Genomic DNA, 19,195 nt, shown 5'->3' on the forward strand with positions numbered 1-19,195 from the left:
AATGCACATGTCTATGACGTCATAATTAGCATTTAAAAACACATGTGAGAAAAATGACTTGTATGATTTTTCTGCATTGAATTTCTATTATTTAAAAAGCTTGAGTTTGCAACATTTACACCAGTTTCATTTTTTAGAAAATCACAGGGCAAAATTTGTATAGAAACCATACCTTCTTCTTATCAATTTGTTATAACAAATTATCAATTTGTTATAACAAATTATTAATTTGTTATAACAGATTATTAATTTGTTATAACAAATTAGTAATTTGTTATAACAAATAAATAATTTGTTTAAACAAATTAATTATTTGTTATAACAAATTATCAATTTGTTATAACAAATTGATAATTTGTTATAACAAATTAATAATTTGTTATAACAAATTAAAAAAAGATACTGCTGCCGCCCTAATACGCTTCCGTAGTATGAACTACTGGGACAATGTTATCCACAGTTATTCGAAAGTATAACTCTTTTATGAGAAATTCAATGAAAAGTTGTCGGAATTTAGAATTATGCCTCCTTCGAAGAAGGTATCATTAAAAAAAATGGGGGAAAAGTTGTAAAACAATATCTTGTCTAACATCGGCCCAGATAAGATATGACACTTATTCAAAACCCTTAATTCCTTACAAGTGTATATTCTTAATTCCTATGATCACACCAACAAGGACAAGGCGTACTAAGGGTTATTTAAGGAATCACCTGGACAATAACGACATTTGGAAACGTGGGATAATTTGCATAACGGACATACTCTACTAATAACTATGGACAGTGATTCCTTTTATTTCCTTTTCATTTGAAATAAAATTGTGAATTTAGATTTTAAGAATGTTGTCTAATAGATTTATATTACATGAGAAGTCACGTGTAAATTTCAATAGTGACAGCCCACTGACGTCAAACACAAAGACAGTCACACGAGATTTACTTGCAGGTATGTATTATATAGTCCTCCTCAGCCTCTGACAGTGTCCTAGTGTTTATTACATTGTGCAGCGAGTAATTGTTATGGTTAAAATTGAAACTTTGTATTTTTTTTCACTGATTGAAGTACTTAATTCAACATTGTGTTTCGTCACATTTTTTCTAATTTATCACAGTTCTTTGTTTTGTCCTTTTATATTTCATCATTTAATTAATTACATGTAGAATTTTTCCGGCAGTTCATCCAAATATATTCTGAGGGGAAGTGTCTTCACGTTGATACAAATAAAGGGGAACACTTTCGCCCCTTTCAACAGTATAATAATTTCGACCAGATGAATCCCAAGCGATTGCCTCAGAGTTTCTTCTCTTTAGTGGCAAGGTTTCTCTTCCATGGGAACTACCTAGAGTCTGTAGTATATCTCCATTTATAACGTTCCAATAATACACATGATCTTTCATCAGGATTAAAATTTGACGTCCATCTTTTGAGATGTCCCCCGATACAGGGTCTGCGTTATGGTGATGAACATTGTGGGTGGGAACATGCAGCTTAATGTCGGTGTCAATGTTTACATTCGTACGACCCCAGTCACCCGGATTAATCCGCCCGATTTTTCCTGTCCCTCCATGATGTGCCGCCACGACATAAACTAGTCCAGAAGGGTCCACCATTAACGTATTTGAATGATCATGTTGCCAACTGCAAAACAAAGTACCATGTACATTTCCTATTAATTTTAAACTTAACTTACTAATGATCTTGGCGTTCAGAACAAAATAAATGAAAAAAAAGCATAAAAAAATAACAAGTTGCTCAGAAGTTATGCACATAAAAATTACTACATGTATATATAATATTATTTCATCAAGTTTTCCACAAAATATTTTTTTTCAAAAATCTTAAAGTGAAGTTGAATTAAACAAACATGGTATTTTTTCAATTTGGAAACAATATGTTACGTCATTAAAATCAGGAATCTAAAAATCGTTTGAATATTGATTCATATTAATTTCGATTTAATACTAAGCAAAATGAATGCAAACACCATGTTTTCTATTTTAAATCCTATCTTCTATCTTCTTGACCGGTCGCGGTAGCCTAGAGAGTTCGCTCAGTGATCAGAAGGTCCGGGCTCGATTCTCGTTCGCGGAGCCACGTCAAACCTAAGACGTAAACAAAGGTAATGACTGCTCCTTCGCCAAGCGCGTGGCTCTAGAAGTGAAAGTCGCGTGTCTTTCGGATATGACCTTAAAAACGTAGGTCTCGTGTCACGGTAGGCGTTGGCACGATAAAAATTCTCACTGCTCAATGGCCCTGAATGTCGAGTTTAGGTCTAAATTTGAAGCCCTTAAACCGGCAAAACGGTGACGTCTCCATATGAGTGAAAAATTCTCGAACGGGACGTAAAACAAATACAATTAATCAATCTATCTATCTATCTTCTTTAATAAATGTTCCTTGGTGTACAATGATAAAATTTACGGAAAAAATTATTGTATTGTATGATTGTAATGTATAATTCAAATGTAAACTTACTTAGTCTGCACTTTATCTTTCAGCGGAAGTATCTGATCCGAGTAGATGAAATCCGGTTCCTCCACTCTATACACCACGTTTGGATTTTCTTCAATGTAGATACAACTGGCTTTCCCGCATGGCCCTACTGCAATATCTTCCCAGTCGTGATTGTTTGCCGGATAAACCCGCAGTCTCGCGATAAGGCTGGCGGTAGAGGCGTTGATGGCGTAGATGAATGGGCGGTGATCAACTCCATTGTTATGAGTGTACAGGACACCATGATGTTTACGACTTGCAGCCAAACCCGAAGCATGGGAAATTTCTCGTGAAACTGTCCCTAGGGATTCACCATTCCTAAATGTCGTTGCTGAAACTAAATATGCACATTTCGTTTAATTACAAGAAAACTTTACAGAGCTTGGATATTGAGTACCTGAAACATAATTCTCTTTCGTGTTGTTGTTCTTCTACAACCTATAATAGTCCTGCTGGACATGTTTTAACGTTTGATGCATATAAATGATAATGATAACTTTAATGATCAGTTGTTTCAATTTACAAGTTCCTTAATTTAGGGGACCGCGAACCTTTAATTGGCGTGACGGTCGTAAATTCTATAAAAGTATAATGTATAATGTATATATAATGTATATAAAAGTATAATGGATTCTGTAGAAGATGGGCAAACTGTTTCTGGCATGGAAAATGTATATCTTGACACTTTGTCAGAATGGATTAAATGTATCAGATGTATATTAAGCAAGTAGGTGACATAATGAAAACTATCTATCCGAGCTTTTATATTCATTGATTGAGAAGGTAAAAAGACTTAAATAGATTGCACGATCGGTACGTGCTTGTCCTTGCTGACAAAGTTCAGGTAACATTGTTGTCTTTGATTGTAATGATCAACAATTGGTTATCCAACTTATTCCAATACAAATAATCTGTCTTTCTAAAGAGGAAAAACGTTCAAATCTTATGTCTTTTTTGAAATATTTTTGATATTCCCAACTACCAAAATTAATTCAAATTACGAGTTCTACCGGTATATTGAATTCTGAAAATTCATAAAAATCTTTCCAAACACAGAAACATAGCAAGTTTCAATAAATGTTCTACCAAGCTTCTTTCTTTACTTCTCACTGAATATTTTACAGTAGCAAAGGAGAACCTTCTGTGCAACAATATTTATAAGACTTGGTATAATTCAGATGTGGGTACTAAAAAATTCCTAGAAACTTTTGGAACATTTGAAAGCTCAAAATTTTTTACAAAACACAAAAGCATAGTACGTTTCAATTGAAATACAACTTTCCCCCAGGATATATCAAACTTCATGCATTTTTTAAATCATTGATAGTTGCTTTTTCAACAAAAATGGAATTTGTATAATTACAAATACTCTGGCATTGGTTATTTGCAATATTACTTTGTGAGAAAAAACAACTATCCAACCAAACTGATGGTATACACAAGTGCTCTGATGTTGATATTAAAAGATGCTCAGTTTTTGATTAACAATATCTACAGGTATCTGGGGTTTTTGAGACCACGCCTTCTAACAATCTATTAGAAATCCAATATTTAACAACATTTTCCAGCTGCGCAACCTTTTTTGTATTCATATGAAGCAATGAAGCAGCATTTGTTCAAAATCTTTTACGTGAACGTGAAAAAAGAAATCACTTGCTGTGGCCATCAACTCGAAATTTAGATGTATCGACGACCTATCGTTAATTAACAATTATAGTTATTTCCATTCTTATGTCGACAAGATATATTCCGGTGAACTTAGTATAAAAGATACCAACACAGAAGTTGACACCGTCATCTTTTTCATAATTAGATACTTTATTTGAAAAAGACTTTAATGGTAATATAAGTAACAACCAAGCTCTCTGATAAAAGTATTGACTTTAAATCTTCAATCGTCAACTTCCCTCACTAATGCAGCAATATAGTTACTCTTATCATCTAAATACAGGGTTTATACATGTATCTCTCGGTTGATTCGATTCTAAAGAGCATGCTCTACGTACGTATGAACAATTTCTAAAACGAAGTTTGTTACTGAAAAAGAAGTTGATGAAACAAGAATACGAGCAGTCTCGTTTTAAATCATCTTTTCGTTAGTTCTTTGGCATTGACAATGTCATTGTCAGCAAGTACAGTTTATAATAATGTTAAATGCTGACTTACTCTTCTCAAAGACATACTAATTGTGAGGCCATTATTTACACCTGGGATTGTCGAATGATTTTTAGCTGTTTCCGTTAATCTTCAAGAAATACATACCTGCTCCAGAAGAAATCCAAAAGAAGAAAAATAGTAGTCTAAGACTTCTTATCTGTAAGATCGTCAAGTTGAGTGCCATAGCTGTAAAGTTTTATATGAGTGAAAACCTCGGTCTATATGATAAGAAATGTAAATGTATATACATGTACATATGATGTATGTGCATATAACTTAATATGACCTTGAGGTACGTGCTGTGTTCCAACAGAATTTAACATTCAAACATCAAGACTATATTTCTAATTTATTCTTCTTAAAATATTTGATAATGAAATCGCCGAGCACACATGATTATGTGTAGTTCCCAACCAGCTCTTCTGGTCTGACTAATCTTGGACTTTTACGAGTTGACCGTTTACTTTAATTAAACCTGTATCGTCTACGAAGGTACATTGTACAGAATTGACAATAGATTAAAAAAAACCTCTCTAGTGGTCATAGTAATAGTAATGGTGTTAGGGGCACTACAATGTGTAATTCGTGGTTGGTGGTGGGGGAGAGGGGGGGGCTTGAATTCTAATAATACCTGAGAATGCCTCCATATCAATATTGCATACAACTTCTTGAGAAAGTTCTTGCGAAAAAGATTTATTTTAAACATTTTGTTTGTATATATTACTTTGTTACAATTTGAATTTGACTCCCAATATATTGTTTCCCGCCATACCCCAATGGGTACTCATGATACACAATACTTACATGTCAATATGACTAATCATTTCTTTTTTTGTTATTGGGATTTTTCCTTTTATTTTCCTTTGTAAAACTTTGATCCACCATTGAGACCCTTACTTACCATGATTGGGGGTTATGATTTGTACAAATTTAATTCTACACTACCTGCGGATCCGATGCTTTCATATAAATATAACTAATCATGGCTTTTCTATTCTTCAGAAAATGATTTTTTAAAAGATATTTTAATGTAAAACATGGATCCCCCATTGTGGCCCTATCCTATCCCTGTGGGTTATGATTTGAACGGACAAGAATCTACACTACCTGAGGATGCTTCCATATAATATAACTAATCATGGTTTTGCATTTTCCCCTATTTATTTCTATTTAAAATTTTGATCGGCCATTGTGGCCCCACCCTACCCCCGGGGGTCATGATTTGTACAAATTTGAATGTACACTACGTGAGAATGATTCAACACGAGTTTCATCTTTCCTGGCCCAGTTGTCTGTGGTTCGTGAGAAGAAGAATTTTTAAGAATGCCATTAATTTTTCAACAATTCATAATTATCTCCCCTTGGAGGGCGTGACCCTTTATTTGAACAGACTTGTATCCCCTTTATCCACGGATACTTTGGAGCAAGTTTGGTTGAAATTAGTCCAGTGGTTCTAACAACAAAGACAACGACGACAACAACGACGACGACAGACAGGGGAATGATAAGAAGAGCTCACTTAAGGACAGATGATATAAACAATTTTTTTTCTTTGAAAAAGATTTGATATCATGTCACAAGTTAAGAAAAGTGGATGGTTACTACATCTTGTTCTCCTAAGAACTGGAATATGAAATACACTTGGAAAATATTAGTAATGTTTCTCTGAAAAAACAAATATACTAGTAGCCAATCACATTCGGTAAAGGTTTACAGGTGTAAAGAAATTTCAGAATATGTTATCTTGGTGCTAAAAGTGTAATATAAACTTAAGAAAAATATACCAAGCCAGGTGAATTTAATTAGGAAAAGCTAATTTGTAAAAAATCTGCCTATGTGATATTGCTAATTTTTTGTCATTTTGTTACCCCTCTTAAAATTCATCTGGCTTGGTATATTTTTCTTAAGTTTATATTACACTTTAAGCACCAAGGTAACATATTTTGAATTTGTTTTCACCTGCAAACTTTTACTAAATGTGATTTGTCTATATTTGTTTTTTCATTGAAATATTACTAATATTTTCCTAGTCTATTTCATTTTCCAGTTCTTGGGAGAAAATATTCCAAGAATTATCCACTTTTCTAAACTTGTGACATGATATTAAATCCTTATCAAAGAAAAAAATTGTTTGTATCATCACAGGCACCTGAAGCATGTGAAGTATGGACCGATAATACCCCCCCCCCCCTTTTTTTTAAAGCCATATATGGCGTATGTACGATGAAAATTATTAGTCTAAAATTATAAGAACTTATTATTTGTTTCATTACTTTATATAAAGATAGAACTTTTCCATAAATTACAAAATCTAAGTCAATTGCGTTTTAAAGATATCACAATTTAATTTGAATTTTTGGAATTTTCTCCGACTCGGAAGAAAATACAAAAGATTTAAATAACACATTACAGAGAAGATAAAATCGTATTATTGGTTGAAACGAGGTGTTCTCCGTGTTCAAAATTATATGAAAAGTTTTAATTTAAATGTATTAACTGTATTGCTTTACTTAATTTTGTATTTTTTAAAAATATTATTTTTGATCAGTTACGCCATATATGGCTTTAATGAAAAAAATGGAAGAGTGTATAATACCTCGAAAATATAAAATTTCCCCGTCAAACACATCTAAATGTCGTTATATGCAAGCAGATTGTACTTTTTCTCAGGTTTAAAGAATGGCCCTAGCTATTCGGTATAATAAAAATACACGTGTATTTTTATTATACCGAATAGCTAGGGCCATTCAGCGAAACCTGAGAAAAAGTACAATCTGCTTGCATATAACGACATTTTATGTGTTTGACGGGGAAATTTTATATTTTAGGTATTATACACTCATTAAAAAGGGGGGGGGGGGTATTTTCGATCCATACTTCAAGTGCCTGTGGTATCATCTGTCCTTAAGCCTTCGGCTCCATAGGGGCTAAACGTGGTTTTTTCTTGACTGAAAGTGTCAGGATCTTTATTTTAACAACTTTTAAGTGTATTTGAAGAAGATTCAAAATTTTAAAAATTTATTTGACATTTAACAATCCGGAACAAGCCCCTATGTCGGCTCAGGTGAGCTAATAAAATCGAAGTAAATGTTGTTATCTCTCTGTTGAAAATTCATATTTTTAAATATAAAATATCAATATTGGAAAAAATGATTTATCGATGCGTACTGCAGGATGTGATGACGAAAAAGAAAATTTGGGAGTGTCTTTTTTGCATTGAAAACTTATCTTTAGCGAAGGGGAACTCCATTGTTTATTTATAAATAATGCATGTATGTGAATATTCATGGTTTCATAATCTGTCAACTATATCAAAATAACTGAAACAAATTTCAAGTAAGTAGTTCTATCTGTCATTTAAATATATGTTATTTGAATATAGTTTCCTGTTTGTATAAGAACTATATATATTAATAGATGTAACCAGAGAGATAACTTTCGTTTTCATGTCGGACTCGGGATCCTTTGAAATGTGAACCCAAATATTCCCTTTCTTTTCCGTGTAAACTTACAGATACTGAAATAGTTTAAGTTGTTTGGTTGCATAATCCTATACTAGGTTGATATTTATAGGATCTTACATGATTTGGTAAGTACTTTTCTTACATATGATAGACTTTCTGATCCGTTGTTTTGTTCTAGGTTAGAACTTAGACAGTTAACGTTAGGACCTTGGTACTCAGAACTGAACGAATCGAAAGTAGTTTTACCTCCATTGGCCAAACTTTGATTACATTCAAAATATATGGCCTATGGGATCTCAGATTTTCTTGTGGAAGGACGAGAATATGATTTTTTATCTAACGAGATGGGATTTTCTTATCTTCGAATTCGATCTTTGGCGAATGGATAGGCTAGAAAACAAACGAGAATAGAAATCATCAAAACCCAGATTTTCCCATAAACTTATGATAATCATGCTAATGGAGATGCTTTTGATCATAATCACTAGGTTTATACACAGGTATCACATTTTACAGGTTTGGACCAATCACCCAAATGGAATATAATAGTCCGTTTGGCGTATAATATCCCAAATAAGCTATAAATTTACAGTGCAAAAATTGAAAATAAATTGATATTTATAGGCTTGCCAAGCAGATTTTAAAATGAAATTCTGGGATCAAAATCATTACATATTTCTGTTCAGTTACCTTTTAATAAAGCAAAAATGCATTGTATTTGAAAATTTCCAACATCCATGATTTTTTAAAAATAATTGAAGTTTGCCATTTTTATGCCTACAATTCTATTTTTAGAGGCAAAATGTCACCTTCATTTTCACACCTTTCCATAACTGAGAAAAAATTTTTTTTGGTACAAAACTCAAGTCAAATGATAAAATAACAAGATGCAATGTGAATTTCTCAACAAAAAACTTTTATTTCTTTATTAACAAATTAATTATTATGATCGGCTGGTCTGGTCGACAGGCTTTTCTTCCATTTACTTGGTTGTTTTGCTCAGTGTCTGAAAATAAAAATATTTTTTGTATTTAGATGCTATTATAAGTTAATTAATACACAGGAAAAACTCAGCAAGACTTAAAAAAATTGTTACCTTCCAAAATTAACAGGGAACAGTATTAATGTTGTCTGTAGTACCATTCGGGTTCCATGAAAAATCTTTTCCAAGTACCTACTAGCATGTCTGAAATAAAGCACAGGACATCATAAGCTATATAAACCTTTAAAATAACTTAAATGATTTAATGACCTTAATGAGTTTAAAAATTTAATCATTATAATTATATATACATACATACATACATTATAAATATATTATATGAATTATACATGTATATGAGTTCTGCTTTAGTGAAATTAAAATGGTTAATTGCTCCTTGTTTAAGTGATGAAGTGTAAATGCAGTTATTATTTAACAACTTAAAACACCTACCATTAATCACGCATCATTTAATTTACTCATCGTCTGACGGTCTCATGAATTTAACATATGACTATAATGCAGTATAACATGATTTCGAATTTTCTCTGTTGTCATTTTTGTAAAACCATGTAATATTCATTAAAGCCACTCTATACTATAACAGTTTTAATAGCATGAAAAACAAGTTCAGACACTTCGATTTAAACAGATAAGAAATATTTTGGAAGTTAATAAAGGCTGAAATGATTTCGAAAATGATGCTTGCAATGGGAGCCGCCATTGCTGAACGAAAACGAGGCCATGAACAGTCCACTTAATTTTTCGTTAAAATACAGATATTGTCTTGCGTTTACTATCTGTTTTTTATTATAAACAGCAACAAGAAGCATTAAATGTTTAAAATATTATAGTTAGATGGGTGCCTTCACATTATGAGAGTTAAAACACACTTACCGTTCACTTTCTCCCTCTGTTTTTTTCGTTGTAACATGTGCTTTATGGTCTTTCTAGCTAAAGGCATGTGGCGGGAACATTTCTTAAAATAGTTCCGTAGTTATTCGGAACACATCGTTCGTATTCATTTAGAAATAAGTCGTAAAAGACAACCACCCTCGATGTCAAAAATGTGCATGACGTCAGAGACACATAAAAATAGAGAAACTCGAGTTACGTCCCTTTGCGTTAGCAAGCCTAATATTTATAGCCAAAATAAAAATCTTCAATTTTTGCACTGTAAATATATAGCCCATTTGGGATATTATACCCCAAATGGACTATTATATCCCATTTGGGCGATTGGTTGGTAGCTGTTTTATGCACTGTTTTGGCATGTGAATCCTCTTTAACTCATTTTTAGCTCACCTGAGCTGAAAGCTCAAGTGAGCTTTTCTGATCACCCGGTGTCCGTCGTCCGTCCGTCCGTCTGTCTGTCCGTCCGTCCGTCCGTCTGTAAACTTTTCACATTTTCAACTTCTTCTCAAGAACCACTGGGCCAATTTTAACCAAACTTGGTACAAAGCATCCTTGGGTGAAGGGGAATTTAAATTGTTAAAATCAAGGGCCAAGACCCCTTCCAAGGGGAGATAATCAAGAAAATACGAAAATAGGGTGGGGTCATTAAAAAATCTTCTTCTCAAGAACCACTGGGCCAGAAAAGCTGAAATTTATGTGGAAGCATCCTGGGGTAGTGTAGATATTAAATTGTTAAAATCATGACCCCCGGGGGTAGGGCTGGGCCACAATAGGGAATCCAAGTTTTACATAGAAATATATAGAACAAATCTTTAAAAATCTTCTTCTCAAGAACCACTGGACGGAAAGCTGAAACTTATGTGGAAGCATCCTTGGGTAGTGTAGATATTAAATTGTAAAAATCATGACCCCCGGGGGTAGGGCGGGGCCACAATAGGGAATCCAAGTTTTACATAGAAATATATAGAACAAAACTTTAAAAATCTTCTTCTCAAGAACCACTGGGCCAGGAAAGCTGAAACTTGTGTGGAAGCATCCTTGGGTAGTGTAGATATTAAATTGTTAAAATCATGACCCCCGAGGTTAGGGCGGGGCCACAATAGGAAATCCAAGTTTTACATAGAAATAAATAGAACAAATCTTTAAAAATCTTCTTCTCAAGAACCGCTGGTCCAGGAAAGCTGAAACTTATGTGGGAGCATCCTTTGGTAGTGTGGATATTAAATTCTTAAAATCATGACCCCCGGGGGTAGGGCGGGGCCACAATAGAGAATCCAAGTTTTACATAGAGATTTATTGAACAAATCTTTTAAAATCTTCTTTTCAAGAACCACTAGGCCAGGAAAGCTGAAACTTATGTGGAAGCATCCTTGAGTAGTGTAGATATTAAATTGTTAAAATCATGACCCTCGGGCATAGGGCGGGGCCACAATGGGGAATCCAAGTTTTACATAGAAATATATATAGAACAAATCTTTTTAAAAGATCTGCATCACCCAAGTTACTCAGGTGAGCGATGTGGCCCATGGGCCTCTTGTACTTCATCACTTTTAATCAATGAACATTGTTGGTTTGAAAAAATTAATGTATCAAATATAACCGTGTAAAGGCTGCAGATACTCATGCAATAGGTACAGTAAAACTCGTTTAGTACGAACACGGATATTGCGAATTCACGGATAAAGCGAAGTCTTCTTGGATCCCCAGCAATTCAAATTTATTGAATTTCTTATACGGTTATAACGAATTACGGATATAGCGAAGTAATTTCAGAGGTCCCAGTGACTTCGTTATAACCGAGTTTTGCTGTACATGTATGTTATTGTATGTTGTGAGTTAAGGCTAAGTATATTTTTATGAAAATTCTGTTTGTTCTGGATAATTGAGTTATTTTGGTGTTTACAGACTTTCTGGATTTGAAGATTTGAGCAATGGACCCCACCAACAAAGACATCATTCCTACGTCGCCTCTAGAAAGATTTAAACCCCTTCAGGAAAGTTATCAGAAAAGACTGAAAACTTTCAGTAAATATCCAAAGAATGCAGTGAAGAGGAAGGAAGAGCTTGCTGATAACGGCTTTTATTACCTTGGCGAAGGAAAAGACGACAAGGTCCAGTGTACGTTTTGCGGAATCATAATAAATAACTGGGAGGAAAAGGATGATATTCAATCAGAGCATCGGAAATATTCCCCTTCATGTTCTCGAGTTCTTGACAATGACCGCAAAAACTTTGGTGCCAATTTACATGGAGGACTTTCTCGCGTTGACTTAATAAGGAATATAATGGATAACACGAAACAGGCTGTTATTCCTCAGATGAAGGACTATAATTTAAGATTAAAGTCTTTCAATGATTGGTCGTTCAGTGAGACAGAAAAACCCTCAATAGAAGCTATGGCAAAAGCTGGTTTATTTTACACAGGTAAAAAATTAATGATGAGAATGACTTTCTACTGAAATTGAATGTAAACTTTAATTATTTAGTAATTGTATAATTATCAATAGATTGGTTTTTTTTTTGGGGGGGGGGGGGCTAACATTTTTGACATAACTACACTAAGACTACATAGAATATAAATATGATCAGAGTAGACTATTGATGCTTAATTATTTGTACAAAATGTGTTTGCTATAGGTAAAAATGACACTTCACAATGTTGGTTTGTTTTAGGTAAGAATGACACTACACAATGTTGGTTTTGTGGGAATCTGCTGGAAGAATGGGAACCAGAAGACAAACCTAAAGAGGAACACGACGCTAACTTTCCAGAGTGTATGCTGGCTCCTCAATAAAGTAAAAAAAGAAAAGGGGGGGGGGGGCTTTTATTTGGTTTGATCCATTTAATGAAGGATCTTGTAAACGTTATATAGTCATTGTATTTATAAATAATTGTTCAATTGTGGAAAAAAGATGTGATGAACAATGATTAATCACAGGCATTCATCATGTTTACAGCCATAACAAAATATATATGTAATATACTTTGAAACATCAAGTTGTACTCTTTATTTAAAGTACACACGCTAAAAACACAATGAAAGTGAAGTGCCTGTGATGAAAATGTATATGAATTTCTTTATATCTGACAAAGTCCTATAAATAGAGTTTGAATAGCAAGAAATGAAAACCACTTGACTCTAGTATGAATACAGTACATATGTGTTCACTTTAGATGTGTTTTACTGACGGAAATTTGTTTACCAGGAAATATTTACCGGGTAGTACTTGTAGAAAATCCACACTGAATTTCCTCTCAACTCCATATCTTGATATGATTTTGTAAATCGCATACATTTTATTTAGAGGCAAAAATATAAATATATAATATTATCATGATTATAAAATACATGAAGGATAGTGCATTATTTCAAGGGAAATATGTATTTATAATCAATATAATGTCATTTGCACAAACTCATTCCTACATTAATTTTTTTCATAGAGATTACAGTGTATCAAATATTTTCAATAATTTTGCAGATATTCTTATTTAAGTGCCTAACAGTACTTTATGTTTTTTTTCTTTTATAGCTGCTGTTGATGTTGTTTTGTTGTCATTTTTTTTAATGCTGCAGAGTAGCATCTTTTTGTTAAAATATTTTGAAAATTAGTGAAATAAGACTCAGAGAAGAAAAAAAAAATAAATAGAGAAATAATTTCTGTATTGTCAACTCATGAAACTTAATAGTTGGATTTCAATTACTGTTTATTTCTTTTTTAACCTAGTAAGTTCTAAGTAATGCATGAGTAAGCCTTTTTCAGAGAAAACATCTGTTCTAAATAACATATAAATCAAGCTAAGAGAGATAACTTCGCATATCTTGCCCTTGGCTGACACAAGATGAAAGAAGGATGTAATGTATTTTTGTAACGTATAGAAGCTAAGGAAAATTGAACATTACTAAATGAAGAATTAAACTGTATCACATATGTCGGACTCAAGACTTTTCAGAAACCATGATGATGAGTAATATTAAATCCCCCCTTCTCCCCTCTCCCGAAAAAAAAAAAAATTAATAATAATTTATATTTGAGTAGATTTTATTTCGTTAAAATTCTGATAATTCTGAAGATTTTATGAGAACTATAAGTCACAAAAGTCAGAATTACATATGACTTGCAATTGTTGACATCATTTTTACTGAAATTTAATATCATTAAAATGCGCTTTCACAAAGGATTTTTTAAACTCGTTTTTAAATACACATGTACATGTATTGTTTTTTTTTTTTTGTTAATATTAAAATAAAGATTTATTATACACATGTATAAATAGACCTTGTTTATTTATGCAGAAACCATTTTACAATCCCGATGAAAAAACCCTGCTTGTTTTTGTGAAGGTCTGCATCTAGCTGCAATAACTTTTTATCAGACCATTGTAGGGAGGGGCTCACATGCCTTTAATTATTTACATGGTGCAACTAAAATCCTTTGATGCTCTGTTTTAAGGAAAACTCTGTAGCTGTATTTGTTTTAGTTGCATGTTTTAATTTTTGTTATTACCATGGAAAGTCTTTCAATTGCTGTATCTCCTACATGTATAAATAGTATTTGTAATATGTCTTGTGGGCACGTTCCTTTATGGGTGTGTATACATTGTAAGATAATTTTTTCCCCCAAGTTATTGTCCTTTTGAGTGAAATAATTTTTATCTTATGACTCTTGATTCTTGGTCAAGTTCAACAGTGGTCATGTTTTTGTATAAAATGTTACAAACTAGGAATATTCATTATCATAGGCTTTACTCCTCCCACTTCAAACATAGCATCCTTTGTACATGTTCATATTTTTCTCCAAATCAAGTTGAGGGAATAGGGGGTATATACAGTAAATATGAAAATTTTTGCTGTATACACACTGTATAAATTTTTAGAAAATTTGCGAGTTCATTGCATTCGCAAAAATATTTTTCTTAAAAGTAAATCACAATAAGAAAATGTAAAAATGTAAACAAAGCAGTTGTCATTCGCAAAACTTTGAAATGTAAAAATTAATCAACAGCATTTTGACCTGAATTTGCAAAATAAAATTGACTTAAAAATTTCCAGATTTATGGTAGTTTCAGATAATATACATATACATTTACTATTTTTAAAACAACTTTTATAATTGAAGCCTATGTATGAAATCTTAGTTTAGTAAACATGATAAAACACATTAGATACATGAGCAAGATATGAGCAGAATTGCAGAATTTATTTAAAGTGTATTGTGGGGGGGGGGGGGGTATGGAAGGGTATGACATAGTGGAATATAAAGCAACTGATTGTTGTGATCTGACCTTATTTATAACATATGAAAAACCTTAATTTGTTCACTGTGTTTTCTTTTATATGAAATTTTTTTTCTTCTATTGATCCTTAAAAAAATGTTTTTTTGTATTTGTATATTTAGATGTTCATGGAAATCCATACTGGATTTTTTATACATTGTACAAAAAAAAAAATTTTTTTTTTTTTTACATAACCATTTTCTAATTTTATCCTATTGACATTTTTTTACATCCCCATTGCACCTGTAGACGCCGTTTTTAAAAAAAACTAACCATGTGTTCTGATATTTGAACAATAAAAGATTGGATTCAATAAGAATGCCTTAATTTTCTTGTTTGATTAGTAACTTAAAGTAAAATCTAAGACATAAAAAGATTAATACCTGTATTAATCGAAATTTAATTCTTTATACGTTTTTGTCTCCAAAAAGAAAAATAATCCTACCTACCTACCCACACCTAAAATGTGAGGCACGTTACCGCAAAAAAAATTTTTTTTAAGGATGGCCTTGATTGTTAAGGAAGAATAGTATTGTACATGTATTTGTATATTTAGATGTTCATTGAATTGTTATCTCTTGTTTATACAACGTTCACTTTGCCGGGAAAACTTATTTTGTTATTTATTGTTTCTTATTTAGCATTGTACCATACATTAGAAGCTCAAATTAACTGGAAAAATTTTTGTCACATGTCATACATTAAGTTTTTATTTGTTAAATCATATACATGCTATTCACATACATGCATATTTATGCCCCTGTAATTAAAGATTTTGGGGTTTATAGTTTTTGCCCTGTCCATTTGTCTGTCTGTTTGTTTGCCTAGCTGTTTGTTTGTCTGTTTGTACACAAAAAACTTTAATCCCCATATTTTTTGAGTTGCTGTATTCCTTGTGATTCTTTGGGTATTACCAAATTTAATTTGACTTTGTCACCTTGAAGTTTGACCCACTTTTATAAAAAAAAACTATAAACGTGTCCATAACTTTTGAACAGTTGATGCTAGGGCTTTCATACTTCATATGATTACTTTTTATGACAATACCCTTCAAATCATATGAATATTTTTGACCTTGACCTAAGAGTTTGACCCTATTTAATTCGTAAGATTAACCTTGTCCATAATTTTTAAACAGTTTGTACTTTGACTTTCATATGTCACAGGTCTATTTCTTGTGAAAAGACCCTCCTCTTGATACCAACAATTTTGACCTTGACTGTGGAGTTTTACTTTCATTTTAGAAATTTCAACTCTCAGAATAAGCCTTACACAAGCATCAGTGTTTCAAAATCCAGTAATCATTTTTTTTATTTTGTCAATTTTGTCTACTTTTCATCTTTAATCAGAAGTTGATTTGAACATATTTTATTGTCTATATACTTTACAATTGGAATCGGGCAAAATTTATAAAAACTAATCAGAATTTTTTTTCTAGAACATCACTCACACTAATATGAGCAAAAGAAAAGGGGAGAAAAACATACTAAAAATAATATAAATTACCTACAATATATAAATATTTTATTATGTATTAAATATGAATTAACAATTATAAAAGTTTACAATATTTACCAGATTAGTGTTATATTCTTTTTCTTTAAATTATTCTTAACTCTGAAATGAAAACTGTTGTTAAAAATTGTAAATGACTAAATATTTGTTTGATTATTAAAGAAACATATATAAAAATGTTTTGTTTTTGTTTATTTTTGTTGAGTTCTGTAGTACATGTACATGTGTATAAAATTTTTTCATATAATCTGACCTACCCGAGTTAATGGTTGAAGTAAACATGTTGTTATGTAAATGTCTCCAACCTTTTCACTTTTTTAGCTTCTGGTATTCAGTAAATATGGATTGTATATTGTTTAATGTACATCTCAAGAATTTTTCACTCATTTGGATATGTCACCATTTGCCAATGGAAAGCTACAAATTTTGTCCTATACTCGGCACCCAGGGCTATTGAGCAGTGAGGGATCATTTTCATGCTAGCATCTACTGAGGCATAGGACCTTAGTCTATACTGTTTCATCTGAAGGATCAGTCTACACCTTCCACGGTGGGATTTGAACCCACCACATAAGGATCAACTCCTGACCTCGTGACTCAAGAGCAGACACTCTAACCACTGTACCACAGGTGTGACGTAGGAAGAAGTGCATTCAAATTTTTAGCTCACCTGACATGAAAGCTCAGTTGAGCTTTTCTGATCACCTTGTGCCCATCCATCTGGATTGGGTTGCTCAAAACACTAGTTAAATTTGACCACTGGATAAGTTAGCTGTTGGTTTTAAAATTCTATATCTGGTCAAATATTTGTTGCTCAAAATAAAATTAGCCTCTGGTTAACTAACCACAAATGTCTGTCTTGCTGTCGTAAACCTTTCAAGAACCACTGGGCCAAGTTTAACCAACCTTGGTTCAAAGTATGCTTGGGTGAAATGGAGTTAAAATTATAAAAATGAAGGGCCAAAGCCCCTTACAAGGGAAGATAACTAAGAATATACTACTAAGATATGGTAGGATTGTTAAAAAATATTACTACATGTAAGAACCGCAGGGCCAGAAAAGCTTAGATTTATAGTGTAGATTTTTATTGTTCAAATCATGATCCCCAGGGTAGGGTAGGGTCACAATAGGGAATGCAAATTTTACATTGAAATATATAGGAAAAAATCTGAAAATCCACAATCGGAATGAGTATTTACCATTCATTTGACATAATATACAATGTACATGCACACTGTAGTTTGAATTTAATATGCTTTAAAACCCAAATGAACCTGCAACCATACATATTAGATGTGTGTAGATTTATTTAGTTTAAAAATATATTTTATTCATTTAATGAAATGGAGAAACAGCAGGCATAAATGCCTATGATCGTTTATTTGGTCCCTTATGGCTTGGGCATACTAGTGAATCAAATTGAAGATAAAAGGAAAAAAGGATAAGGGATTTTAATTTTTTTTTTTCGGTTCACTACGACAAATGTGATTCAGGTGACCATCGATATCCATTGAACTCTTGAATTTTTCCCATTTTGTTAAAATCAAAGGTTTTTGTTTTGATTGATTGATTGATTGTATACTGTTTAACGTCCCTCTCCAGAATATTTCACTGATATGGAGACGTCACCATTGCCGGTGAAGGGCTGCAAATGTAGGCCTATGCTCGGCACTTACGGCCTTTGAGCAGGGAGGGATCTTTATCGTGCCACGCCTTGCTGTGACATGTGCACGGGGCCCATTGATATTATCCATTGAACTCCCATGCATTTTCGCCTTTTACGACAAGCAAGGGGTACTGTTAAAATCACATGGCTTTGCTTTGAAGTAAAAGGTTAAGACAACGAATAGTAATAGGTCTCAAAATATCTATAAATAATACATATATGTAAAGAGGACACGATACACGGACCCTGGGGAATCCCAGAGCGGGATCAGGTGCCTGAAATGAGTTAACATCCCTTCAATTACCGGTTACACCTGTACATGTGGTGAGCCCTATGTATTGATCAGTTGAAAGGAACTTTACGCAGTCAATTTCAGTATAAAAAGGTAGACCAAGCAATGCGTATGCAATAAGTCGGTCAAAAACGATTGAAAATATTTAAGTCTAGAAAATCTAAAAAAAGAAAAACAAAAACAAAATTTAATATTTGTGGTGGTAAAAAAAATCAGTAATTTTACTTGTCTTGATATTATCCCCTCCTTCGACTCAACTTCTGAAATAAAGGTATAGCACAAATCCTGATTGGGATCGCGCGCATATCATTCCCCTTGATATTGATCATGAGTAGAATTATGCTTCCATGCTTCAAGAGAGAATACAAAACCAAAACAATTATCTTCGTTTACAAAAGAAGGAAATGAATATTTTGATCTGTTAAAAAGTTG

The 19,195-nt window shown here is 32.6% G+C and overlaps 2 protein-coding genes and 1 long non-coding RNA gene across 5 annotated transcripts; 1 reads left to right on the forward strand and 2 right to left on the reverse strand.

Annotated features, from left to right (window-relative positions):
• Positions 1–1,092: 1,092 nt before the first annotated feature.
• On the reverse strand, positions 1,093–4,867 carry LOC134257349 (uncharacterized). 2 transcript variants are annotated; one of them, XM_062739977.1, is made up of 3 exons: positions 4,757–4,867; positions 2,477–2,825; positions 1,093–1,639 (listed from the first exon to the last, which is right to left on the reverse strand). In XM_062739977.1, the coding sequence occupies exons 1-3, from the start codon at positions 4,833–4,835 to the stop codon at positions 1,177–1,179; spliced, it is 891 nt and encodes a 296-aa protein (XP_062595961.1). In that variant the 5' UTR covers positions 4,836–4,867; the 3' UTR covers positions 1,093–1,176. The 2 variants fall into 2 exon arrangements, with proteins under 2 accessions (XP_062595961.1, XP_062595960.1); XM_062739976.1 differs by having other exon boundaries at positions 1,094–1,639; positions 2,477–2,831.
• Positions 4,868–7,861: 2,994 nt separating this feature from the next.
• Positions 7,862–13,169, forward strand: LOC134257351 (baculoviral IAP repeat-containing protein 7-A-like). Of its 2 annotated transcripts, none has more exons than XM_062739981.1 (3): positions 7,862–7,987; positions 11,918–12,436; positions 12,686–13,169. In XM_062739981.1, the coding sequence occupies exons 2-3, from the start codon at positions 11,944–11,946 to the stop codon at positions 12,805–12,807; spliced, it is 615 nt and encodes a 204-aa protein (XP_062595965.1). In that variant the 5' UTR covers positions 7,862–7,987; positions 11,918–11,943; the 3' UTR covers positions 12,808–13,169. The 2 variants fall into 2 exon arrangements, with proteins under 2 accessions (XP_062595965.1, XP_062595964.1); XM_062739980.1 differs by lacking the exon at positions 7,862–7,987 and adding an exon at positions 8,082–8,240.
• Positions 9,009–10,222, reverse strand: LOC134257352 (uncharacterized). Its single transcript, XR_009989905.1, has 3 exons — positions 9,995–10,222; positions 9,212–9,301; positions 9,009–9,121 (listed from the first exon to the last, which is right to left on the reverse strand). It is a non-coding gene; the product is annotated as an uncharacterized LOC134257352 (long non-coding RNA).
• Positions 13,170–19,195: the final 6,026 nt, after the last annotated feature.

Source organism: Saccostrea cucullata, unplaced genomic scaffold, assembly GCF_032062105.1.
Source record: "Saccostrea cucullata isolate Sc308-1 unplaced genomic scaffold, CSIRO_AGI_Scuc_v1 ctg814, whole genome shotgun sequence".
In the NCBI taxonomy this organism is placed as follows: Eukaryota; Metazoa; Mollusca; class Bivalvia; order Ostreida; family Ostreidae; genus Saccostrea; species Saccostrea cuccullata.